Source organism: Epinephelus fuscoguttatus, linkage group LG17, assembly GCF_011397635.1.
Source record: "Epinephelus fuscoguttatus linkage group LG17, E.fuscoguttatus.final_Chr_v1".
Taxonomy (NCBI): domain Eukaryota; kingdom Metazoa; phylum Chordata; class Actinopteri; order Perciformes; family Serranidae; genus Epinephelus; species Epinephelus fuscoguttatus.
The window spans coordinates 5,751,740-5,778,474 of NC_064768.1; the positions used below are offsets into that span (position 1 = coordinate 5,751,740).

Here is a 26,735-nt window from a genome sequence, read left to right on the forward strand (position 1 = left end):
GACACCACAACTCCGCTTAAGTTTATATTGCTCATTTCAAGGCAGTTTCTAAATATGGACCGTTTACATTTCTCTCTGGATTGAGTGTTTTGGTATCTTCACAGCATTTATATAGCATTCTCGACTACTTTATAATAAAAAGACATGGAAACCTGACTTTTTATACCATGGGTCCTTTAAAAAGGGAAGTCCTGTATGTATCTGACATTGATTTACGAAGGCTGTTCGTAATATGGGCAGGTCGAGACAGTTTGGAATTCTGAGTTTTTTGTAATCATTGTTTTACTTATTTATGTACTGGTTTGTTTATTTTGTGTGTGTGTGTGTGTGTGTTGGGGGGGGGGGGGGGGGGTAAATAACTGGTACACACTCCAACATGGAGGGTGGCGGTACTGCACATTAACACTGGCTTCCATCCGCCAAAAAAAACCGAAGAGAAGAAGAAGCAGCTAACATCCGGGGCCTGTACCGTTGGCTTCTCGGTAACTCGCCGCGGTAAACAAGCCCTGACTCTGAGCCCGACGAGCTACAGTGGAGCCTCATTTCCATGTTTAGCGTATTGTGAATATAAGTGTGCACATCACTGACCTATTTGATGTGAACGCAGAGTGATATATAGCGCACACAAGTCTTCACAAGCGGAGAGATTTGTTGTGTTTAGCCTGCTAGCGTGCTAGCATTAGCTTAGCAGAGAGAAGAGCTCTCCGGCTGGACCCTAAAAAACCTGGATGCGGTAAGTAACTGCTCCACAATCCTCTTGTGGAAGAAAGCGAATTTTTTATCTTCGTCTTCGCGTGTAGAACGGTCAAAATACTGTTGATTTCTAAGTTTTTATTGAGTCCAATCTCCTGTACGCGGTTTAACAGCGCGCGCCTGAAGAATGCTAGTTAACCGGATGTGGAAGTAGTTTTTTTTCTCCGTGTGTAAAATAGGAAATTTCTCTCTGACTTCCCCCGGAAAACCAACAACTTAATATCAAACGGTTTCCTGTCTGTTGATGTTGCAAATGTTTCGGTGCAGCAGGTGACGGGTTTAAACGGTTGTTGTGGTAAATAACAGCTCCCGGAGGGGAGACGGGGGTACGTGGCACATGGCGGACTCTTTTCTGTCCACGGAGGCGCGTAAAATGGCTCCTCGGCCGCAGAGAGAAAAACCTCGTCCTTCTCCGTTGTGTCTTTATCACAACTGCTGTGTAGCTCTGCGGATTCCATTACCGGACACAGAGCATCGAGCTAATTTACTTAGCTCTGTCGTCTCTTTCCCTAAATAAACCCTATTCAATATAACCACAAATAACCATATTGGAGAAAGTATTCAGAAAAACAACACTTTTACAGTAAAAGTCCTGCATTGACAAGTATAATCAGAAAAATGTAATTAAAAGTATCAAACTGTCCCCTGTGACTGTTACACCATTATAATTACAACTTTTCCATTCTTTTTCACATTTCCTTGTGAACATAGGAGACAAAAGTATGAGATAACATAAGGGAGTCAGAGAATCAGAGAGTAAGGGACATCAAAGAGATAGACAAGAGATGTTCATTGTAAATCGATATTATAACAAATAAACAAAGTTGGGGAAAAAAGTTTCAGTTATAAAAAAACGTTTGTTCACCCTCCTCAATCTTCTGTTTTCAGTCCTTTAATGGTCATTGTAACTGATAATAATAGTAATAATAATGATAATAATAATAATTGCATAATACTGTGATACAGTGAAACCGTGGTATTTTCTAAGATGGTAATCGTACCATAAAATCTCACTCCATTGCAACCCAGCAAGAAACCCATTCATACCTGTGCTACATCTTCAAAACATAAGAACCATTTACCAGTTATTAATTTGTGAGGTTATTTTGTTGTGTATTTTTAGCGCCTAAAACACTTCCAGTTTGAATCCATTACCAGGCAGGCATCAGTTTTTGACATTTTTAAGTGGCGGTGAAAGAATTGCTCAGATTATTTACTTATGTAAAAGCATACAGCAGAATACAACAATGAAAAAAAATACTCGGCGATCATAGTATTATCAGCAAAATATACCTAAAATACCAAAAGAAAAAGTACTAATTCTGCACATTGATCCATTTGATCATATTATTGTATTACAGTTGTTGATGTATTAATGTGTTCATCACTTTAATGTTGCGGCTGGTAAAGGTGGAATTCATTTTGATTACTTTTACTGCTGGGTAGTTTAATCTATATTACATTATTATTGATTAGTTTATTATATTTTGTGTTAATGATCTGAATCTGTAAAGTGACTAAAACTGTCAAATAAATGTAGTGTAGTAAAAAAAAAAAGTATAATACTTTGAGATGTAGCAGAGTAGACCTATGAAGTAGCAGAAAAACAAAATACCCAAATAAACCTCAGATGTGGCTGCATGATGTTAAATTAAAACAGCTTATAAACAGAAGTTTGTTGTTTTTGTGTTGTTGTAGAATAAAGGGTGAAACTGCAGAGACGTTTTGTTGACAAATATATCTGCATTATGAACATGAGTTTCTGTGTTTGTGTCAGATGTCGTTGGTGGACCTCGGGAAGCGTCTGCTGGAGGCCGCTCGGAAAGGTCAAGACGATGAGGTCAGAAACCTGATGGCCAACGGAGCTCCGTTCACCACCGACTGGGTGAGACTTCAGTTTAACTGCCTCAGTGTGTTTCCCACAATAATAGATAAAGTTATGATAATTATATAATAATATATAATAATAATAATAATGATAATACATATTAATACATTGAATTTTTATAGCGTTTTATTGGATACTCAAAGATGCTCTACAGAGAACAACAACAAAACAAGAAAAAAACAAGGATGAAATAGAGAGAGGGAGAAGGAGAACACAGTTTTTTTTAGAGGTTGCAAGCACTTTTGGAGAGGTATGTTTGAGGGATCAGCAGACCTGAGAGGTGGGATGGAGTGTGCCTGTGGAGGAGCTTGGACAGGTAAGGGGGAGCCAGGTTGTGGGGGGCTTTACAGATGATGATGAGGAGTTTGCGGGATGAGGAGGCAGTGGAGGTTGAAGCATGGAGGTGATTTGGTAACGGGTGTGGGAGTATGTGAGGAGATGAGCAGCTAAATTTTGGATATATTGTAGTTTTTTGAGAGTTTTGGATGATGAGCTGTCGAGGGGACTATTGTAGTATTCCGGTCTGGAGGTGATGAATGCGTGAATGAGGATGAGGGATGGACAGAGATGGGTGATGTTTCTGAGATGGAGGAAGGCTGTTTTGGGTGTTGTGTTAATCTCAGAGCCTGACCGAGTGAAGTCTCTCTTCCTCCAGGCAGCTGCCTCCATCTCACTCAGACTCACCCTGGGTCTGTGTCTGCTAGGGCTGCCCCCAATACTTGACCAAATGTTAGTTGACCAGAAAGGTCATTAGTCAGCAAGATTTCATGGGTCGTTTAGTCACAGACAAGAACAAAACACAAACGTGAAACTCTGTTAGAAGCTGCGCCTTGTCAAAATGTATTAAAACCTATATGACTGGACCATGTGGGAATTTAATTTAAAAGGAAAGACACAGGAAATGGCCACGCTCAACAGTCAGACATGAGTCACATTACAAACCAATCACAGCCGACAGATATCTCTCCCGTCTTCTGTGATAGATATTGAAAAGTTGATCATTTTAGTGCAGGGCTGCCCAGAGCTTTGCACATGTCCCATGGAAGATAGGCCTACACACTTATGAACAGTACCTGGAAGAAGATCAGCTCTGCTCTCAGGATTTCAGGTTCATAGGCTATACAATGCTAACCAGCCGGTTAAAGACATGGCATGTGTAGGGCCCTAATTTCCAGGGATAGTTCCTGCGGTTATTCCACAGGCTAGTTAATAACATGTCAGGTAGGAAATCCAAAGTGTGGGATCATTTTGAGAAGGTGAAGGACGAATCCAAGGTGATATGTAAACTCATCTTCATTGGTCGACTACAAACATGACGTATCATCCAAAACATGCCCATTAGCCACTTAGCACAATCGTTACTGCTTTGCCGACAGCGTCATTAACAGGCGGCTCGCTCAGTGTGTGACATGCACGTGTAGATAAAATATAGGCCTATATTAATGAAGGTTCATTAGTACGGTTTTCAGTCCCTCCAGAAAATCACGATCTTGCGATTGCAATAATTAACACAAATTCAACGAAAGTCCACAATATTTGCAGGGACTTGCAATTTTTTAAAAGTCCCTTGATTTGGTTTTTCCGCAGTTTCCGGCCGACCGGAAGTTGTCGTGCATGCATCGTCATTTGAAACGTCATCAGACGCGCCATCAAATGCACTAATGGCATTGCACTATGGAGAAATGCTCTGCAAAAATTTGCACTGTTTAAATGCATACAATATGTGTTGAATGTATTAAAATGTTATGTTTATGGAATAAAAAAAATCCAATAACCGATATATCAGCTGATAAATTTTTACGTTTTTCAATTTAAAACCCCCCGAAATACCTGCTTTTAATGGCTTAAATATAGTTCAAACACTTGTTACAAAGATATAAATTGAAGGAAGAACATTTTACTATTTTCAAATACTGGAACAAGCAGCATATAAACAACTTGAACTCAAAATAAATCAAAAATATGATGTGCAAAAAGGCAGTAAACCTCTGGGAAATAAAATAATCATGCAAAGTCTATATGAATTAAGACATTCACATATATGTTCACAATACCAGAGTTCTTCTTATTATTGCCAATATAACAGAGGTAGATTATAGTGCAAAAAGTAACACAAGGACATCATTTCTAAGTAAAACACCATATTCCCTGCATTTTATTAGTGATGAAAATATAAGTGTTAACATCGACGTCAACTGGCCAACTTTTGGCCGATTGCCGATTATTCTCTAATGGCTATAATCGGCCGGCCGATAAATCAATTAGGCCCTAAAAAAAACAAAAAAACTTTCTCCTTTTGTCATTAGCCACAATTTTTGTCATTTACCGCAATTTCCCACAAAATATCATAAAAATGCCACAATTTTCATCACAATTTTTGACAAAATTGGCCACAAGTTCAAGATTTTTTGCCGCAAGATCCTGGAGGGACTGGGTTTTGTATTTCTCTGTAATGTAGCATAGCATTAACAATGTTACTGATGCTATTCTTTCTCACAACTTCAACTCAAACCATTGTGTTGCCCCACCCAAAATATATCATGTAATAATTAAATTAATATCGTTAATATCGTAAACATGCAGGTGACTAGTCGACTAATAGCCCTAAATGACGACTATCGGTCAACCAGAGAAATATCTTAGTTGGGGCAGCCCTAGTGTCTGCGGGTGCCTGTACCAGAGAGCAATATGAGAGCAAGGAACGCTCACTTTGCAGTAGGGCAGCACAGTTTATCAAAATGTTTTCAAAAATGCAATATGGCGAGGTGCAATTTACAAAATTGCAGGAGCTGCAGTTTTTTAATAAAAGTAAATTGTGTCGCAGCATATCATTATAAATGAAGCAATGTGGTGTTACAGAGATGCCCCAGTCTACAAATCATATCACAGATGTAAGGGGACTGGCTTATTTGGTAAAGACCCCAGACAAAATCGCACACCATCATTTTTTTCCAGTTAAAATGAAATGCAAAATAACACCATTCCCACTGAAATTGCAGTTCATATTGCAGTTCTTGCTAATAAACAGTTTTGAGTATTGGAAGTAAAGATGGATGTTGGTGTGACTTGTTTTTGAGCTCCTGATTTCACTGAGTGTTATTTTTGTGATTTTGAGCCCTAAAACTGATGAAGAAGCCTTTGTCCTGTTGTGTTGTCTATCTATAAAACATGTCTGTATGTATTCTGTAGTTGGGGACGTCCCCGCTCCACCTGGCTGCTCAGCATGGTCATTACTCCACCGCCGATGTCCTGCTGAGAGCCGGCGTCAGCAGAGATGCCCGCACCAAAGTGGACAGGACCCCACTGCACATGGCCGCTGCTGAGGGACACATGGTCATTGTGGAGCTGCTGGTCCGGGTGAGAGCCACTCAGATGTTACTGACTTTAATCTGGAGTTTAGGTTATTTTGATTCTTCAGGACTGAAAGACAATGTTTGTCTGTGACCTCTGACCCTTGACTCCAAAAAACTGTCAGTTGCTTCTAATGCTGTGAAACAACCTGAGGTTTATTTTAGTATTGAAGAAAACATGTGACATAAAACATTAAGTGTCCAAACATCCAACATGGTCTTGACTACAGTTGTATGTAGTGTTTTAGTCTTAAATAAAGTTCATAAAGATTTTTTATCGATCCATCCTTCAAAATGTCTTCATAAAGATTAAATCAAAGTGAATAAAATTTCTGAACACTCTCATACAAAAGCCAGAAAATAAGTTAAGATAAAGACCTGGAAAACTCTTCTTCATTTAAAACTCGAGCAGGAGAAGAAGATAGGTGAAAGGAAACAATATTTCTGATGACATCACCTCGGTTTCTAATTGTGTTCAAACTTTCAGAGTGGAGCAGACATCAATGCCAAAGACATGCTGAAGATGACGGCGCTGCACTGGGCTGCACAGCACGGTCACCATGGCGTTGCAGAGACGCTCATTAAGCATGGAGCAGATGTGCACGCCCTCAGCAAGTTTGACAAGACGCCATTTGACATTGCCGTCGACATCCAGAACACAGAGCTGATGCTGCTGCTGCAGGTGAGAGACTGACCTCTGAGCTGTGGGTTGATGTTACATGACAGATTAAAAGTTTTAGTTTAATGGTTTGTATAGATGATGTTGTTGAGGCTGTTTTCTTGCATTTATTTTCATCTTCTTAAATGTGATGTTATTTATTTTATTTTATTATTACAGCAGATATAAGAATGTCTTTACTCATGTCTAGAGTTTAATGAAAGTCTTAAACAGCCTGAACTGGGACAATAAATCCAAAAAGATGAAACGTTCCAAATGAAGACAAAAATATTTATTACTGTTCAGTAATAATAGGTTTACAGTTTTGGGGGCGGGGCAGACGGACACAGACACAAACACTTAATCATAAAGGAATCATGGTGTTCATGTGTTTCTTTTAATGACAGCAGCCAATATAACAACTGAACAATTATTTGTTCTGTACATTGAACTAAACATTGGAACATTCTTCTTCACGATTGTCACCACCCTGGGAGCTGCGACTGCTCTGCCATTTCTCATCTAATCATCACACTGTAACCTGTGGTGACCTGTTATACTACCATAACTATCACACATTCACATATGTAGTTTTTTGTCAAGCCGCGATCTTCATGTAGGTTTACATTACCAAATGTTTATGACAAAATCACTTGACGACACAGACTCCCATGTGTGTACGGCAAGAAAGGAGAGGGAGAGACGCTGTGCTGCTGCCAGAGGAGTTGCTGAATGAGTTCCCTCTGCGCAGTAAGTCACTAAAAGAGTGAGAACTGCAGAGCTGTTCATAAAACACTCAGGACGCCACAGTTTCACATGATTGAAGCTGCTCCTCTTTTTGGAATCACCGCGGAGTTGGTAATATTTCACTTTTAGCCCATGCTTGTTGCCGTGGATAACAGTATGACATTAATATGTCAAAAAGTAGTAGTATCGCGATATTAATTTTTTAATATGATATTAATATTATGCTGGTATTATCGTGAACGAGATGATATGGTACACCCCTAGAGGCCAGCTCAACTTTGATTTGTAGCTCGTCATGTCTGTCAGCAGCAGTAAATAGTAGGGATGGGCATCAATTTTCGATTATCGATGATTGATTGTTAAGGCTTTTGATTGATCACAAGTAATTTTGATCGATAGTTGCAGTGTTTCCCCTACAATGCCTGGCATAGGTCCGGCGAGCCGCCGTGCCAACGAGACCCTTCCCGGCGAGCACTGCGGCTCGACGGGCCTACGAGACCCCCACCGGACCTATGCCAGGCAAAAAATCAGAAACAGACGGAGGCTCTCATCCCTCTCCAAGCCTTGGCGGCTTCCCTTGAGGCCTCTGAAAACACTACGCCACTGAAAGACGGAGGTTGTGCTGAAAACGGAAGCCTGTAACTCTGGCTGGCAAGGGTTGTAAACACCCAGGGGTGAACTGCGCATGCGCGCCATTCTTTCTCTTTGGCCTGGTGGGTTGAAGCTCAAAACTGGGGCAGCTGCGCTCTCTTGCGGTGACAGTCTGCACTGCACTCTTTTGTTTTCTCTCTTTTGAAATACTCGCTTATCAATTAATCGATAATTGATCGTTAATTTTTTTTGATGATCGAATAATGAATTTTGATCGTTTGCCCATCCCTAGTAAATAGCAGGCATTAGTGTGTAGCTTCATGCCACCGGCTTCCACTGAAAATGACTTGTAGTCTGAACACAGTAAAATACTGTTTGAGGATTCTTTCACACGCACACACCAGGATTGCTTTGCTTGCTGGTTTAATACACATGTTGAAATTGTTAATTGTGGTCTATTTGTTTTTGCAGTGCTGGTTTTCGGTAATATTTATTTTATTATTTGCTTTGTGCTTTATTGTTTTATGTGGTTTGGCTGTTATATTTCTATCACTATTTTTGTTGTGAAATTATTATTTGTTAAAAGTGAATGACTGGTATCTTCATTTAAAAAGTGTTGAACCTGCTATACCATCTCACCAACACTTTTTTAGACAAGAGAACAAAGTCAACATCCAAGATAACAGTGTTCTCCCACGTCATGAGACACTGTAGGGATGTCCTCTCATTTCATTCTTCTAGTGCTGAAACTCTTTCAAATGTAATAAATACAGATGGTGTCTTAATTATACTGTTTTTAAGGGGGGAAAAAGAGAGACTTCAGGCACTTGTGTGGAGCAGAAAGAAATGCACTCAAAGCATAGCTACTTACTAGTGCTGCCACCAACTAAGAATTTCCCTGGTCGACCAATTGTCATCATTTAGGGCCATTAGTCGACCAGTCACTTGCATGTTTACGATATTAATTTAATTATTAAATGATATATTTTGGGCGGGGCAACACAATGGTTTGAGTTGAAGGTGTGAGAAAGAACAGTATCAGTAACACTGTTAACACTGTGCTACATTACAGAGAAATACAAAACCGTACTAATGAACCTTCATTAATATAGGCCTGTATTTTATCTACAAGTGCATGTCACACACTGAGCGAGCCGCCTGTTAATGACGCTGTCGGCAAAGCAGTAATGATTGTGCTAAGTGGCTAATGGGCATGTAGCTACTTAAGTGTTTCAGATGATGCGTCATGTTTGTAGTTGACCAATGAAGATGAGTTTACATATCACCTTGGGTTTGTCCTTCATCATCTCAAAATGATCCCACACTTTGGATTTCCTGCCTGACATGTTATTAACTAGTGTGTGGAATAACTGCAGGAACCAGCCCTGGAAATTAGGGGCCGTACACATGCAGCATCTTTGACTGCCTGGAAAGGCGAGGTAAGGCGCTGGGCCCCACTCTTGTGCCTTTTTTGTGGCAGCGTTCAAGAGTGCAGCGGCAGGTTGCTTCTGAGTTTGCTAAGCAACCATAACAAGTATTGTATAGCCTATGAACCTGAAATCCTGAGTGCAGAGCTGATCTCCTTCCAGGTGCTGTTTATAAGTGTGTAGGCCTATCGACTGTGGGACAGATGTAAAGCTCTGGGTAGCCCTGCACTAACATGATCAACTTTTCTGTATTTATCAGACTGAATATTTACAGAAGAAGGGAAAGATATCTGTCAGCTGTGATTGGTTTGTAATGTGACTCCTGTCTGACTGCTGAGCGTGGCCTCTCCTGTGTCTGTCCTTTCAAAAATGTAGGTTTTAATTTATTTTGACAAGGTGCAGCTCCTAACAGAGTTTCACGTTAATCTATTTATTTATTTATTTTTTCTGCAACTAAGTGACAAATGAAATCTTGCCAACTAATGACCTTTCTGGTTCGACTAACGTTTGGTCAACTAGTAGTGGGCAGCCCTACTACTTACATTAAAACACCGACCGGGCAGCCCTAAGGTCTTCATCAGGGTACAAAAGGATGGATAAAAGTCGAGCAAACATTTTATAAACTTGGTAGGGGGTGTCCACCAGTCCTGATTGATAAGTTAATGCAGGTGGATGACAGCAATGGAACACAATGAGGGGCCATTTTGAAGATGAATCAGTCTATGTTTTTGCCATGTTTTTTGAATAAAGGCTTTTTAACTTAATTGAGTGTATTTTTTCCTGCTCCACACGAGTGCCTGAAGTTCATCTTGTCTCCCCATGTGTTGACCCTTTTGAGTTTCATATGATAAAGACAGACCTCGAGCACACTGTTGTTTTGTTCTCCTACGTTTTACACTATTTTTATCTTGGTTCAAATATTGATTCTTGAAGGAAGAAAAAAATCAATATAAGAGCTGATTCTGAACTTTTGAACCATCGTGTAAATATATTATCAAAACTTCTGTTCACATGATCACAAACAGTTAAAAAACTGTCTTAAATGTGTCTTGAAGTCTGATTCTGACTCACACCAAGAGGCTCAAAACAAATCATGTAAAGATGATTTAAATGTGAACATGTGACTTAAAGGAACATTTCCACCTCAGGTTTTCTTGACATTTGTACTCGGTGTGTGTTTGCAGGAGGGCATGCAGAACCAGGTGAACATGAACCAGGTGAACATGAACCAGGTGAGTATGAATGTAGAGACCAGCACGACTACCAACCAGCCGCAGTTCATCATCCAGGGAATACCTGCCATCCAGGGGGGAGTGGTAAACCTGGCCGAGTTGCTCAACAAGGCCAACGCAGGTACCAGCACTCACACAGAAACGCACAAAAACACACTAACACTAAACTCTGATTGGGCCCAAAAAATCTGTCAAAGCCCGACCCGAGCCCAAACCATGGCAGTAGTTTTGGGCCTGAGCCCGATTGAAAACCCAAATTTCAAAATCAGTCCCTCCAGGATTTCGCAGGCTTTTTCGGGATTGTTGCGGCCTAAAATGCCTAATTTCGCACCAGCTTTTCTAAAAAAAATTGAGATGAATGTTGCAATGTTTTAAGCATATTTTTTTGCAGTGAAATTGCTAGAGATAGTGAAAATTGTAAGAGACATTAAATTTTTGATTTTGTTTTGCTTTGTTTTATATACAAAACCCAAAACCAGTGAAGTTGGCACGTTATGTAAATCGTAGATAAAAACAGAATACAATGATTTGCAAATCCTTTTCAACTTATATTCAATTGAATACACTGCAAAGACAAGATGTTTAATGTTCAAACTGAGAAACTTTATTTTTTTTTTTTTGCAAATAATCATTAACTTAGAATTTAAAGGCAGCAACACATTGCAAAAAAGTTGGCACAGGGGCCTCAGTAAACGTTTGGGAACTGAGGAGACCAATTTTTGAAGCTTTTCAGGTGGAACTCTTTCCCATTCTTGCTCGATGTACAGCTTAAGTTGTTCAACAGTCCGGGGTCTCCGTTGTCGTATTTTCCGCCACACATTTTCAATGGGAGACAGGTCTGGACTACAGGCAGGCCAGTCTAGTACCCGCACTCTGGAGCCATGCTGTTGTAACACGTGCAGAATGTGGCTTGGCATTGTCTTGCTGAAATAAGCAGGGGCGTCCATGAAAAAGACGTTGCTTGGATGGCAACATATGTTGCTCCAAAACCTGTATGTACCTTTCAGCATTAATGGTGCCTTCACATATGTGTAAGTTGCCCATGCCTTGGGCACTAATACACCCCCATCCCATCCCAGATGCTGGCTTTTGAACTTTGCGCCTATCACAGTCCGGATGGTTCTTTTCCTCTTTGGTCCGGAGGACACGACGTCCACAGTTTCCAAAAACAATTTGAAATGTGGACTCGTCAGACCACATAACACTTTTCCACTTTGCATCAGTCCATCTTAGATGAGCTCGGGCCCAGCGAAGCCCGCGGCGTTTCTGGGTGCTGTTGATAAATGGCTTTCGCTTTGCATTGTAGAGTTTTAACTTGCACTTGCAGATGTAGCGACGAACTGTAGTTACTGACAGTGGTTTTCTGAAGTGTTCCTGAGCCCATGTGGTGATGTCCTTTACACACTGATGTCGGTTTTGATGCAGTACCGCCTGAGGGATCAAGGTCACGGGCATTCAATGTTGGTTTTCGGCCTTGTCGCCACGTGCAGTGATTTCTCCAGATTCTCTGAACCTTTTGACGATATTACGGACCGTAGATGATGAAATCCCTAAATTTCTTGCAATAGCTTGTTGAGGAATGTTGTTCTTAAACTGTTCGACAATCAGCTCACGCATTTGTTCACTACGTGGTGACCCTCGCCCCATCCTTGTTTGTGAATGACTGAGCATTTCAGGGAAGCTGCTTTTATACCCAATCATGGCACCCACATGTTCCCAATTAGCCCGTTCACCTGTGGGATGTTCCAAATAAGTGTTTGATGAGCATTCCTCAACTTTCTCAGTCTTTTTTGCCACTTGTGCCAGCTTTTTTGAAACATGTTGCAGGCATCAAATTCCAAATGAGCTAATATTTGCAAAATATCACAAAGTTTACCTGTTCGAACATTAAGTAACTTGTCTTTGCAGTGTATTCAATTGAATATAGGTTGAAAAGGATTTGCAAATCATTGTATTCTGTTTTTATTTATGGTTTACACAACGTGCCAACTTCACTGGTTTTGGGTTTTGTACATCATTAAAAACCAAAGGTAACTTGTTCCAAGCGGAATAAACCTGAACTCTGGTGTTCGTTAGCATGCAAGCACATCTCTCTTACTTTGCATTTATAATAAACTGACGTTACTTCCAACCACGTGTACTTAATCTAACGTACCATCATTCTTTAAGCGCTTGCAACAGATTTGGATGCAGCAGCCTCTGTCACTGTGATTTGTCTGGTCTGTGGTTCGCTAGTTTCAGCCATTCTCCAAAAACGTATTGCGGTAGAAAGTGTCTGTCAATCGATGTTTTTCATTTGTGCTCCACCACAATATTGCACAGGATGCAAAACACTTTACCTCTTCTTTTGTGAAGAACATCAGGGAATTGTTTTGCATGGTCTTTAGCAGTAATTTTTATGGTAAATTGAGACATTAGAATGTCATGTCTGCATCTTCATACTCTAAAGAAGGTAGTGAATTCGGTGACGTATGTCCATTATGTTTATGCGGGGGACTTCTATGATTGGTGGAACTCACAGGAGGCTGGTCAAAGTTGATTGGACAAAATTGCACGGTTGGGCAGAATTCACTGGGGCTGGTTGAATTTGCATTAACTGTTGCGATTGCAACATTGCAAATTTCTTTAGTGACTGTATAATATTTTATATATCAGGCCTATGAGATATGTATTTCTTAATATTAAAATATATATTACAAGCTAAGGGCTGACGTGTTTCCTTGCACCACTTGCCCTTCTCCTCTTCCTTCTGCTATTTCACTAGTCTGTCGTCTCATGCACGACAGGTTCAGCAGAGTGGGTTGAGCCCCTTGGTGTGTCTTGTGCACACAGCAGTCTATGGTGATGCGGCACGCAAATGGTGATGACCGCTCTTCACTGCATGTCACCACATCTTTCCCACTGCTGGGGAAGCAGAAGCAAATATTGCCAACTAAGTGGCCTTAAAGCCTTTTGCTCTTCCCCAGTTCTCCATTGTATCACTCCGTTGTTTTATCACTTTCCCAAGCTCAGTCGCAGTCCCAGTCTCTTTCTCTCTTTTTTCATCTTGATTCAGTCATAATAACTCCCGCTGTTTATGCACTACAACTTCCGGTTTCATTAAAAACAAAACAAAACAAAACAAAACAACCCACCGGTAAATTGTTGAGAACCCAACCCGATTCAAGCCTGAGGGACTAATGAGAAATTACAGCCAGGTGTAGGGCTTCCCTCTAATAGCTTACCAAACATTAGTCGACAAGAAAGGTCATTAGTCAGCAAGATTTCATTGGAAGCTTAGTCGCAGAAACAAAAACAAAAATAAAACAAACGTGAAACTCTATTAGGAGCTGTGCCTTGTCAAAATAAATCCAAACCTATATAACGGGCCATGTAGGAATTTAATTTGAAAGGACAGACACAGGAAGTGGCCATGCTCAGCAGTCAGACAGGAGTCACATTACAAACCAATCACAGCCGACAGATATCTTTCCCTTCTTCTGTAAATATTCAGTCTGATAAATATGGAAAAGTTGATCATGTTAGTGCAGGGCTACCCAGAGCTTTACATCTGTCCCACAGTCGATAGGCCTACACACTTATAAACAGCGCCTGGAAGAAGATCAGCTCTGCACTCAGGATTTCAGGTAAATAGGCTATAAGATGCTTGTTAAGGTTGCTTAGCAGCCTCAGACGCAATCTGCCGCCACGCTCTTGAAAGCTGGCACAGAAAAGGTACAAGAGTAGGGCCCTGCGCCCAACCTTGTGTTTTCCAGGCGGTAGGGATGGTAATTGATAAGAATTTAGCGATTCTGATTCCATTATCAATATCACTTATCCTTATCAATTCTCTTATCAATTCTCATTGGGTTAGGGAATAAATAGTACAGGTGGGTTTGTTTGCATTAACTCTTTAATGTAAAGCATGCACTATCACTTTGCATTCGATTCGAACAAAATTAAAACTGGAATGAAAAAATAAGAATTCCTCTGTAGAAATGACCGTGTTAACATAAAATACACCTGCATGTTGTTGCCTGTGTGTGTTGTTTGCCTTCGAGATCTTTTTTTTTTTTTTTTTTAAGATATTTTTTGGGGCATTTTGCCTTTAATGGACAGGACAGGTAAGCATGAAGGGGGAGAGAGAGGGGGATGACATGCAGGAAAGGGCCACAGGCTGGATTCGAACCTGGCTGCTGAGGCAACAGCCTTGAACATGGGGCGCCTGCTCTACCCACTAAGCTACCGACACCCTAGGATACGAGATCTTTCTGGACTTAAAGTGTCTCCAGCTGTAATGTAGCAGTGTTGACAATGTTACTGATGCTATTCTTTCTCACACCTTCAACTCAAACCATTGTGTTGCCCTGCCCGTAATATATCATTTAATAATTAAATTAATATTTTAAACATGCAGGCGACTAGTCGACTAATGGCCCTAAATGATTATTATTGGTCGACTAGGAAAATTCTTAGCTGGGGGGGGGCCCTAGCCAGGTCGTGCACCATTGGGCTCGGGCAGGGAATCAGAGCTCCATCTAACGCTCACACAGAAACACAGGAACCTTTCATCCTGTGCTGTGATGGTATAACGTTTGTGTCTCTCAGGTGACTCAGAGGAAGCGATGGCCGCCAGCGCTCTGGACTCCAACATCCAGCACGCCACAGTCGTCAACGAGGGGGGTCAGAGGGTCATCACCATAGTGACAGACCAGCACGGCAACCTGCAGACCACAGGAGGGATGGCGCCGCCGTTCTTTGTCACCATGCAGCACGGACAGCAGAGTAAGACAACCTCCTGTCAGCTCAGCGCTCCCTGATCAGAACAATATATTGGTAATCAATATGTTTGTTTGTTTGTGTACAGTGCTGGCGGTGCCGGCCAACACTGTGACAGAAGAGGTGGTGACGGAGGACCCTCAGCCTCCACCATCCAGGAAGAGGAAGCTGGAGGTGACCAACAACCACAACGACACAGGAGAGACAGTGAGTGGAGAACACTTACTATTGCAGTAGTACATGTAGTAACAGAAATAGAAGTTCTGTGAGTTGATCTATGTTAACATGATCTTCTTGTTCTTGTTCTGCTTCTGCTTCTGCTTCTTCTTCTTCTTCTTCTTCTTCTACAGGAGTTGTTGCAGAGGCAACTGCAGGAGGCCAACAGGAAGGCACAGGAGTACCGGCAGCAGCTGCTGCGTAAGGAGCAGGAAGCCGAGGAGTACCGCATCAAGCTGGAGGCCATGTCCCAAAGTCAGGCCAACAGCACCAATGCCAACACTGCTACTGCCAATGCCGCCGCCAACGCAGCCAGCCCTGAGGAGGTGGTTGGAGGGGAGGAGGACGAGGAGGAGGCTGCGGCCGGCATGGTGGAAGAGGAGGGGGAGATGGTGGTGCTACAGGAGGGAGGCATCATCATGGAGGGGGAGGAGGGTCAGGTGACGCTGGTGGAGACAGGGGGAGAGACGACGGAGGTCAGCTCCTAACAGAGAGGAGGAGGTGAGGTTGAGAAGCGGGGGTAACACCGTCAGAAAGACATATCATAACTGGAGGTGTTGGTTTCACAGCCGGATGATTTCAAGTGTGCACCAATTTGAATCCCCAGAAGACAACGGAGAGGAGACACAAAATGGCTTTTCAAAAACATTAGGAGCAGGAAACGATTGAAAACCGACTAAACAAAGAAGACAGAGGAGTTTGATCCTGCACCATTTTGAATCCTTCAGTGATTCAATACCACCACTTCAGAGAGGAAAACAAAATGGCGATACAGAGAATAAAGACAGATTGATAAAAGATTGATAAAAACCTAAACAAGCATGATGGAGGAGTTTAGCCATGCCCCATTTTGAATCCTGGAAAAATTTGATGATGACACTTCAGAGAGGGAAATGAAATAGCTTCCCCAAAAGGACAAAACAGTGGGAAGAGACAGGTGAAAACAGACTAAACAAACATGACTGAGGAGTTATGTTATGACTGAGTTCCTATTTACACTCTAACTGAATGCCTTCTTAATTAGGATGCAAAATAGCTGCTGCAGAAAGGAATGAGACTGGATGAATTGATAAAAGAGATGGAGACCAGCTGAGGGGGAAGAAAGCGACAGTGTACTAACTTCTTTTGTTTTAGCTGCAGTCAGTGATCCCAAATCAAATTAACAACATGAGGGAAAGATGGTCCTCCTTAAACACAGCCATGTCTGTTTCCTGAACATTGCTTTAACGTGCCCCATTTGACTCAGAGTTTTAGTTTTTAAATTTAACATTTTTGTCCTTTTTTGTTAACACAGTTGGTTGTCCCTGTTATAGCCCATTTCTGTCCCTGTATTTCTGTCATGTTCAGTTTTTATCAGCAGATTGTTCATCTGATGCTTTCATAACTCCAAATTTTGATAAATTGGGACCACATTAAACCTTTATGAAACTCAGCTACTCACACCTCGCTGCAGCTTGCACCATTTTGCTTCCCTGAAAGAGTACAGACAAAACAAGGCCACGACTGTGAAGGCGAAGAAAAGGCACCTTTTTCAGGATTCTTTGGACACTAAAATAACTCTGAACTGCTTCCTACTTTTTTCATATTGTGTTACTGTTGTTCTTTATAATCAGTTTTGTTTTGGGATGTGACGACATCACGTTTAAGAACTCACTTCACTAAAAAAACAAGAATTAGAATTTGCCTCCCTACAAATGTATCCCAAAGTGAGCGGGGAAGCCCAGAGGTTTCAGTGGATCTCTTCTTGAAGCAAAGGGAACCATTTTGTGATAAAATGCTAATGTTCTCAGCTTTTCTGCTTCTGGTCGCTCCTCAACGGGCTTGTTAATGTTTGAATACAGAAAAAGTCGTCTTTTTTCCTGGATTGACTTTGAGTGTCATAGATCCAAGAGCTGAACCAGATCCATCACAGAAACGTTGATTTTCTCAGATTATTATCAAAACCAGCTGTTTCCAGTTATCAAGTTGTTGTAAGCTTGTTGCTGCAGCTCATGATTGTTTTCATTATCAGTTATTTTACAGATTCTCAGAAAGTTTCCTATCAGTTTCTTCAAATGTCCAAAACTGTCAGTTGTCAAACTGTCATAGAAGAGTTTAAAAAAACAAGAGATTCACATTTAAGAACGTGTAACTCATTCAATTTTTTGCATTTTTGATTAAAAGAATTATTGCCATTTAACAACTTTTTCCTGTGAACAATCATCAGCTGTGGAACTCTTTATAAATTCATGTTGAACGTATTGATTTTCAGGACGTCCTTCTGGTCTCATGGTCCTTTTAAAGGTTATTCTGCATATTTTTATCCCTTTAAATACATATTTACATTCCTGTTGAACATCAGGTTTTAGGCTTGACTTCCTTCCCTCCAGGCTGCTGTCAGTTTTTGTTTATTTTTGTAAATTTTGCAGTGATTTAGTCATCTTTATTTTTTCGTCAGAGTTAATGGTGTAGTGATGCAGTTGAAAACTAGTGTGCAAACTGTCTGTCCTGGTGAGTTCAGTGATGCTCCGATAAAAGCCACTGGCTGAAAAGCCACTTTTTAAAGCTCCACTGTGCAGGAGTTGGGGGATGTACTGGCCGAAATATAATATAAGTATGTTTCCTTTAGTGTATAATCACATGAAAATAAGAACTGTTGTGTTTTTGCTATCTTAGAATGAGCCATTTATGTCTGCATAGGGAGCAGGTCCTCGTGGAGATCACATGTTGCACCACCATGTTTCTACAGTAGCCTAGAACAGACAATCTGATCACTGGCTCTAGATAGGGACATTTGCATTTTTGCGTACATAGTAAGAAGCCAAACTGCAATAAGCAGCACCAGGGGTACACTGATTTGTAACATGAAACTGCTTTATTCAGTGTTTCTACCATTTTAAATCATCAGGTCTGTTTGAGAAGAGACCCCCAGAGATAATTAAGCTCCTGGTAGAAACCTCCTGAACAATAAAAACTGAAGAAATTCTAACCAGGAGAAGTTTCAGATAGTTGCAAGATCCCACCAAATCCCCCTAAATCTCACACACTTCACCTTTAAATCCCTCCAAAAATGACCAAACTGGCACCTCAGAGGTGCAGCGTGTAGGATTTAGTGGCATCCAGTGGTGATGCCATTAAATCTATGTGTGCAGGAGAATTATGGTGGCCCATGTGAAATCGTGCCCTAAATAGAGCCAGTGTTTGGTTTGTTTGTTCTGAGTTACTGTAGAACAACATAGCGGACTAAATGGAAAAGGACCCGCTCCCTATGTAGATACAAAGGGCTCATTCTAAGGTGATGCTAACACTACGATTTTTTAGTTTCAGGTGATTATAAATGAATTAAAACATGGTTATGTATATTATATTCAATTTCTGCAAATAGATGCCCCTAAATTCAACACACTGGACCTTAAAGTTCGGTCATGTCCACGCTCCAAGTTCTGTCATGTATACAGAAGACTGTATCAGCCACCTGTGTGTCAGTGCTTGTGGTAATTTGATAAAAAACCTTAAAATGTGTTAATGTGCAGCACATAAGCCAGTGTAATCTGACATAATTTAGGAGTTATTAGTAGAAGTGAGGCCACTCTACAAGGATAGAATTAACTCATAATGGAGGACTCCTCTTAGTTGTTGTTGTACTTGATTGGTGCAAATAAGCATTTGTCATATCAACAAAACAAACGTGGATGCAAATGAATATTTGTAGGCAGTAAATGCCCCATGCCTTTTGTCTGTGTGTGTAGACAAGGTGGTGTTTCTAGATGATGATAACAAGCTTTTCAAATTCAGTACTTTCTTTTGCTATATAATGTAACTAAAAAAAGTTCGTCTGTCTGCAGCCGGCTGAGGAAAGAAATCCAGATAAAATCTGTTGGATGTTTTCTAAAATATAAAATCAGTCTGTAGTTGGAGATGAAACTTCTAAAGTCATCAGTGTTGTCTTTAAAAAGCTTCTCCCGGCTCTGGTTTTATTGTGTTTCCTGTCCTAGTTCAGTCCCACAGTATAAAATCAGCTATTGATTACCACCTATCAGCCGATAGGCTCACCTGTATGGGCTCAGCAGCCCGTCATGTTCCTTCCTGTCACTGTTTGGTGATTGATTTGAGTTAAGTATGATAGTTATTTTTATAAGCTCAGCAAAGCCAACCTTTTTCTATGTACATATAAAGTTGTATTTTTTTAAACTGTACCCAAATGCTTCACCGTGATGATGACAACAATGATGATGATGATGATATTGATGATGGCTGTCTGCTTTGGTAATCTGAAATATAAACACTTGTTTTTTTTTTTTAACTTCTCAGTTGTATTTTTGATGCTTTCACACAGTGACACCTGAAGTTTGCATGAGGCGTTTAGGTGCTGAGCTGGCTGCTACAATCACACCTGAAACTATTTCATTTGAAAGCTTAAAATGGACTAAAATTGCACTGTTCTGCTGATGAAAATTGAGCTATGTCTACTTCAGTGCAACAGTGTGGCTCACTGATGTGTTTTTAAATTTTTAGCATCAACAACTATTATATTCAGTATGATTCAGTGTATGATATACAGATATCATAGACATAGATGGCTTTATAGCATCTACAAAGTCTTTTTCTTCAGGCCACCTTTGCATTTTTACACAGAACCAAACAACAGCGGCATCATGCTGCTCCAGTGTGTGATTTTAGACAGCATGCCAGCATCATCAAAGCAATAGAAGCGTGACGGGCCTGACATGTAACACAACAGCATCAGCCTCACGTGTGACATTTAACATACACATCTGCAGCCTTTTATAAACAATATCAAGGTGTGAGTTATTTATTTGGCTTGTCTGCTTGAAAACTTTTTATTTGTATTATTTTATTTTTCAGAAAATGTTTTTTTGCCATTAAAAGTAACATAACAAAAGTGAAGACATTGCCAATAGAATACATTTAACAAAAATATTTTCAAGAAGTAAAAACAATCTGCAAGCAGCTGGCTTATTTAAGTGTCAACAGGTGTTTTGTTCAAAGACAAACTTGTTCGAATTTCCATTTTCTTAAACTTAACTTTGACCTTGTAGGCAAAAATAAATAAAATGAATAAAGATTGGTTCCATAGTCAAGAATAAACTTAATCATTTATTTTTTTACTTACAAACACAGCAAATTAATGTTTGCTTCTGACAAATTCTGATTAATGCATTTACCTTGAATCAGACATAAACCAAGAAAAAAACTCCATGTTTCCATAATGTCACTTAAAGAACTGTGACTACAGAGATTATAATTACAGTTTAGAATCTGATAAATTAGAATATTTACCTTTAAAAATCGTATCTCCAGAGCCTTCGGTTAGAGCCTTCTTTCTTAGTGGATGGAGCTTGTGTCGTTGTCACTAAGAAACTTATATCCTCTATATTGAGTATTAAGATAAAACTACTAATCCCACATCAGGGAAATCTCATGTTACAGCAGCTCAGGGGTCAGGAGGAAAATACAAAAAGCAAAAGCGACTGATTGCCTGAAAGGATACAAATGTCACAAAAACAAAAATTAAATAAAATAATATAAAATCTATCGGCACTTTTCACCTGTAAATATACAGATATATAGCCTTCAAATATTATTGCACAGTAAGTGGTAAAATATTGCACAGTGGGAAATTGCACAAGCTTGTATCATACTGCATATATATATATATATATATATATAGAATATGGATAGGTACATATATGCACTGCTCAAAAAAAAAGGAGAGAAACACGTAACGGTCAAAGTCTAACACCAAGTCAGTTAAACTTCAGGGATGTCAATCTGTCCATTTAGGAAGCGCACGTGATTGTGAATCAGTTTCAGCTGCTTTGGTTCAAATCAAAGTGACAACAGGTGCAATGGAGAGGCAAAAGCAAGACAACCCCCAAAAAGGGAATGGTTTTACATGTGGTGGCCACAGACAGTGGCTCTCTGCTTCTCCTTCCTGACTGATTCTTCTCTAGTTTGGTGTTCTGCTTGTGTCCTTGTCACTACTGATAGCATGAGGCGGTACCTGCAGCCCAGTCAGGTTGCACAGGTAGTCCAGCTCATCCAGGATGGCAAATCCATGGGTGCAGTCGTAGGAAGGTTTGCTGTGTCTCCCAGCACAGTCTCAAGAAGAGCATGGAGGAGATACCAGGAGACTGGCTGTTACACTAGGAGAGCTGGACAGGGCCATAGAAGGGCATCAACCAAGCAGCAGGACCGGTATCTGCTCATTTGTATGAGGGGGAACAGGAGGAGTACTGTCAGAGCCCTACAAAATGACCTCCAGCAGGCTACTGGTGTGCATGTTTCTGACCAAACTGTCAGAAACAGACTCCATGAGGGTGGCATGAGAGCCTGATGTCCTCTACTGGAACCTGTGCTCACAGCCCAGCACCGTGCAGCTCGAGTGGCATTAGCCAGAGAACACCAGAATCGGCAGGTCCGCCACTGGCACCTTGTTGTCTTCACAGATGAGAACAGGTTCACACTGAGCACGTGACAGACACGAAAGAGACTGGAGACGCTGTGGTTAACGTTATGCTGCCTGCAACATCCTCCAGCATGACCTGTTTGGTGGTGGGTCAGTGGTGGTCTGGGGAGGCATATACTTGGAGGGCTGCACAGACCTCCATGTCATAGCCAACGGTACCCTGACTGCTGTTAGGTAGAGGGATGAAATCCTCAGAGCGACTGTCAGACCTTACGCTGGAGCAGTGCAGGACAATACCCAGCATCATGTGGCCAGAGTGTGTAGGCAGTTTCTGGATAATGAAGGCACTGATGCCATTGACTGGCCTTCTCATTCCCCTGACCTAAATCCAACTGAGCATCGATGGGACGTTATGTATTGGTGCATCCGACCCCGCCAAGTACCACCACAGACTGTCCAGGAGCTCAATGATGCCCTGATACAGGTCTGGGAGGAGATCCCTCAGGACACCATCTACCGACTCATCAGGAGCATGCCCAGACATTTACAGGAGGTCATACAGGCCTACAGGGGCTGTACACACTACTGAGTCACATTATGAGTTGTTGTGGTAAAATTCACACAAGTTGGATCAGCCTGTGATTTAAATTTTTTACTTTGATTTTGGGTGTGATTTTGAATCCAGCCCTCAGTGGGTTGATGATTTTGTTTTCCACTGATTGTTGTTACGTCATTTTGTTCTCAACAAATTATACAATGTACGTCAGTAAAGATTTTCAACTTGAATAATTCATTCTTCAAGATCTGAAGTGTGATTTAAATTTTTAATTTGAGTAGTGTACTTGTACATGTATGATTATTAATAAATAGAATATATATATATAACCTGCAGTAGAAAAAGTCCAAATTAGCAAAATGGTGACAACAACAGTGTTAAGGTAACATGTTGAAAAACTCTGGGAAAAAAGCAAGCAAGTAAGTGGATCTGAGTTGAGTTGTTTCTCAAACCCAATGTTTAGGATTCACAGTTTATTGACCAAAAGTTGACAAAATCTTTGCATGCTTAGTCACTGTTCTGTAGCTTCCTCAGCTGAAGTAAGCATTAACTCAGTACTTATCTGCTTTGGAGGACTGTGTGATAAGACTGAAAGTTCCAGAACAGCTGCAACTTCTACACTTCAATGGTGACTTATATCTTTCAGTTAACTTAACACTTCATTGAAATTTTTATTTAATAAAATTAGGAGTGATCAGGTGATTAATATATTATTAATCCAGCCAAGTTTGAGGATAAGCAAGACAAAGTATAAATGTGCTCAGAGTCAATGTGCAGCAGAGGAAGCACTCAGATCTGTTACTCAAGTAAAAATAATACTACAGTGCCAAAATACCTTGCACTAAAATTCCTGCAATCAAAATTTTAATCATAAAAAGTACATCATTATTAGCATCAAAATATACTTAAAGGGATAGTGCACCCAAAAATGAAAATTCAGCCATTATCTACCCACCCATATGCTGACAGAGGCCCTGGTGAAGTTTTAGAGTCCCCACATCCCTTGCGGAGATCGGCAAGGCTAGCGGCTAGCACACCTAATGGCTGACGGCACCCCAGACTAACGTCCAAGAACACAAAATCGAATCCACAAAGTATCTCCATACTGCTCATCCGTAGTGATCCAAGTGTCCTGAAGCCCCGACATAAAAAGTTGTTTGGAAAAACGTCATGTGAACTCTGTTTTTAGCCTCACTGTAGCCTGTAGCTCTGACTGCTTCTCTGTGCTCCGCGCTCACATGTGCGCGCTCAGGGTGATCGGTGATGCACGGTCTCTGAAGAGCAGCAGTCTTGTCAGTACTGATGTCCAGATTCTCAAGTGCAGGCATCGCCAATTCCCAGTCTGAGCAGCAAAGACTTTCCTTATCCGTTGGCATTGCTTTGCATTTGAAACAACTACACCACCAGGTTTCCAGTGCTCGACTCCGGTATTCTGCAGCTGGCTGAGGGTTAGGCTCATGAGCTGCGGCGGCTGCTTCGTCCAGTAGCCTGAGTTCCGCGTCCGTATACTCGGGCTCAAACAAATACGGCTCAACAAAGAAATGCTGTTCCTCCTCAATTTCAGAGTCTTCAGACGTGTTGGGCTGTCCTTTGCTAAAAGACCGTAGTGCAAATGATCTTTTAGCTACTGTGGTTACTGTTGTCTCCCCCTGCAGTGCACGTGTCACGTGATGTAAACACGGACAGAGTTCATATGACGTTTTTCCAAACAACTTTTTATGCCGGGGCTTCAGGACACTTGGATTACTACGGATGAGCAGTATGGAGATACTTTGTGGATTCAATTTTATGTTCTTGGACGTTAGTCTGGGGCACCATCAGCCATTAGGTGTGCTAGCCGCTGCCCCCGCCGATCTCTGCAAGTGATGTGAGGACTCTAAAACTTCACCAGGGCCTCCATCGGCATATGGGTGAGTAGATAATGGCTGAATTTTCATTTTTGGGTGCACTATCCCTTTAAAGTACCAAATGTAAAAGTACTAATTTTGCAGAATAATATATAGGCTATTATATTATTGATTATGATGCAGAATATTTAATTTCAGAATAATATACAGTACAGGCCAAAAGTTTGGACACACCTTCTCATTCAATGCGTTTTCTTTATTTTCATGACTATTTACATTGTAGATTCTCACTGAAGGCATCAAAACTATGAATGAACACATGTGGAGTTATGTACTTAACAAAAAAAGGTGAAATAACTGAAAACATGTTTTATATTCTAGTTTCTTCAAAATAGCCACCCTTTGCTCTGATTACTGCTTTGCACACTCTTGGCATTCTCTCCATGAGCTTCAAGAGGTAGTCACCTGAAATGGTTTCCACTTCACAGGTGTGCCTTATCAGGGTTAATTAGTGGAATTTCTTGCTTTATCAATGGGGTTGGGACCATCAGTTGTGTTGTGCAGAAGTCAGGTTAATACACAGCCGACAGCCCTATTGGACAACTGTTAAAATTCATATTATGGCAAGAACCAATCAGCTAACTAAAGAAAAACGAGTGGCCATCATTACTTTAAGAAATGAAGGTCAGTCAGTCCGGAAAATTGCAAAGACTTTAAATGTGTCCCCAAGTGGAGTCGCAAAAACCATCAAGCGCTACAACGAAATTGGCACACATGAGGACCGACCCAGGAAAGGAAGACCAAGAGTCACCTCTGCTTCTGAGGATAAGTTCATCCGAGTCACCAGCCTCAGAAATCGCAAGTTAACAGCAGCTCAGATCAGAGACCAGATGAATGCCACACAGAGTTCTAGCAGCAGACCCATCTCTAGAACAACTGTTAAGAGGAGACTGCGCGAATCAGGCCTTCATGGTCAAATAGCTGCTAGGAAAACCACTGCTAAGGAGAGGCAACAAGCAGAAGAGATTTGTTTGGGCCAAGAAACACAAGGAATGGACATTAGACCAGTGGAAATCTGTGCTTTGGTCTGATGAGTCCAAATTTGAGATCTTTGGTTCCAACCGCCGTGTCTTTGTGAGACGCAGAAAAGGTAACGGATGGATTCCACATGCCTGGTTCCCACTGTGAAGCATGGAGGAGGAGGTGTGATGGTGTGGGGGTGTTTTGCTGGTGACACTGTTGGGGATTTATTCAAAATTGAAGGCACACTGAACCAGCATGGCTACCACAGCATCCTGCAGCGACATGCCATCCCATCCGGTTTGCGTTTAGTTGGATGATCATTTATTTTTCAACAGGACAATGACCCCAAACACACCTCCAGGCTGTGTAAGGGCTATTTGACCAAGAAGGAGAGTGATGGAGTGCTGCGGCAGATGACCTGGCCTCCACAGTCACCGGACCTGAACCCAATGGAGATGGTTTGGGGTGAGCTGGACCGCAGAGTGAAGGCAAAGGGGCCAACAAGTGCTAAACACCTCTGGGAACTCCTTCAAGACTGTTGGAAAACCATTTCAGGTGACTACCTCTTGAAGCTCATGGAGAGAATGCCAAGAGTGTGCAAAGCAGTAATCAGAGCAAAGGGTGGCTATTTTGAAGAAACTAGAATATAAAACATGTTTTCAGTTATTTCACCTTTTTTTGTTAAGTACATAACTCCACATGTGTTCATTCATAGTTTTGATGCCTTCAGTGAGAATCTACAGTGTAAATAGTCATGAAAATAAACAAAACGTATTGAATGAGAAGGTGTGTCCAAACTTTTGGCCTGTACTGTATATTGTATTATTGTATTATAACTATTAATGCATTAAGGTGTTCTCCACTTTAATGTTGCAGCTGGTAAAGATGGAACTCATTTAATGACTTTATGTACTGCTGGGTAGATTGTGAATTCCCCTTGGGGATTTAAAAAAAAGTGTTGATATAAAAGCATAATTTATTTTAAAAAATAAAATGTGAAATCAAAGTAAAAAACTAATTAAAAATTAATTCATTCATTATATTTTGTATTAGCGCTCTGTAAAGTTACTAAAATCCAATAAATAAATAAATTTAGTCCCATAAAAAGTACAATATTTCGCTCTGACATGTAGTGGAGTGAAAGTATGAAGCAGCTAAAAATATCTGTATTCCGATATAGTACCTCACAATTGTACTTAAGTACTTGTATTTTTTGCACTCGTATCTTGTATTTTTTGTTTATTTTAACGTGCTTTTTGCGTCTGTAATAGCTGAGTATC

The 26,735-nt window shown here is 40.9% G+C and overlaps 1 protein-coding gene across 1 annotated transcript; it reads left to right on the forward strand.

Moving 5' to 3' along the window:
* Window positions 1-433: 433 nt before the first annotated feature.
* gabpb2a (GA binding protein transcription factor subunit beta 2a) lies at window positions 434-20,578 on the forward strand. The gene is made up of 8 exons (XM_049601606.1): window positions 434-733; window positions 2,531-2,638; window positions 5,831-5,998; window positions 6,479-6,673; window positions 10,599-10,767; window positions 15,234-15,410; window positions 15,493-15,611; window positions 15,755-20,578. Exons 2-8 carry the CDS (start codon window positions 2,531-2,533, stop codon window positions 16,106-16,108), a joined length of 1,290 nt encoding a protein of 429 aa, XP_049457563.1. The 5' UTR covers window positions 434-733; the 3' UTR covers window positions 16,109-20,578.
* Window positions 20,579-26,735: the final 6,157 nt, after the last annotated feature.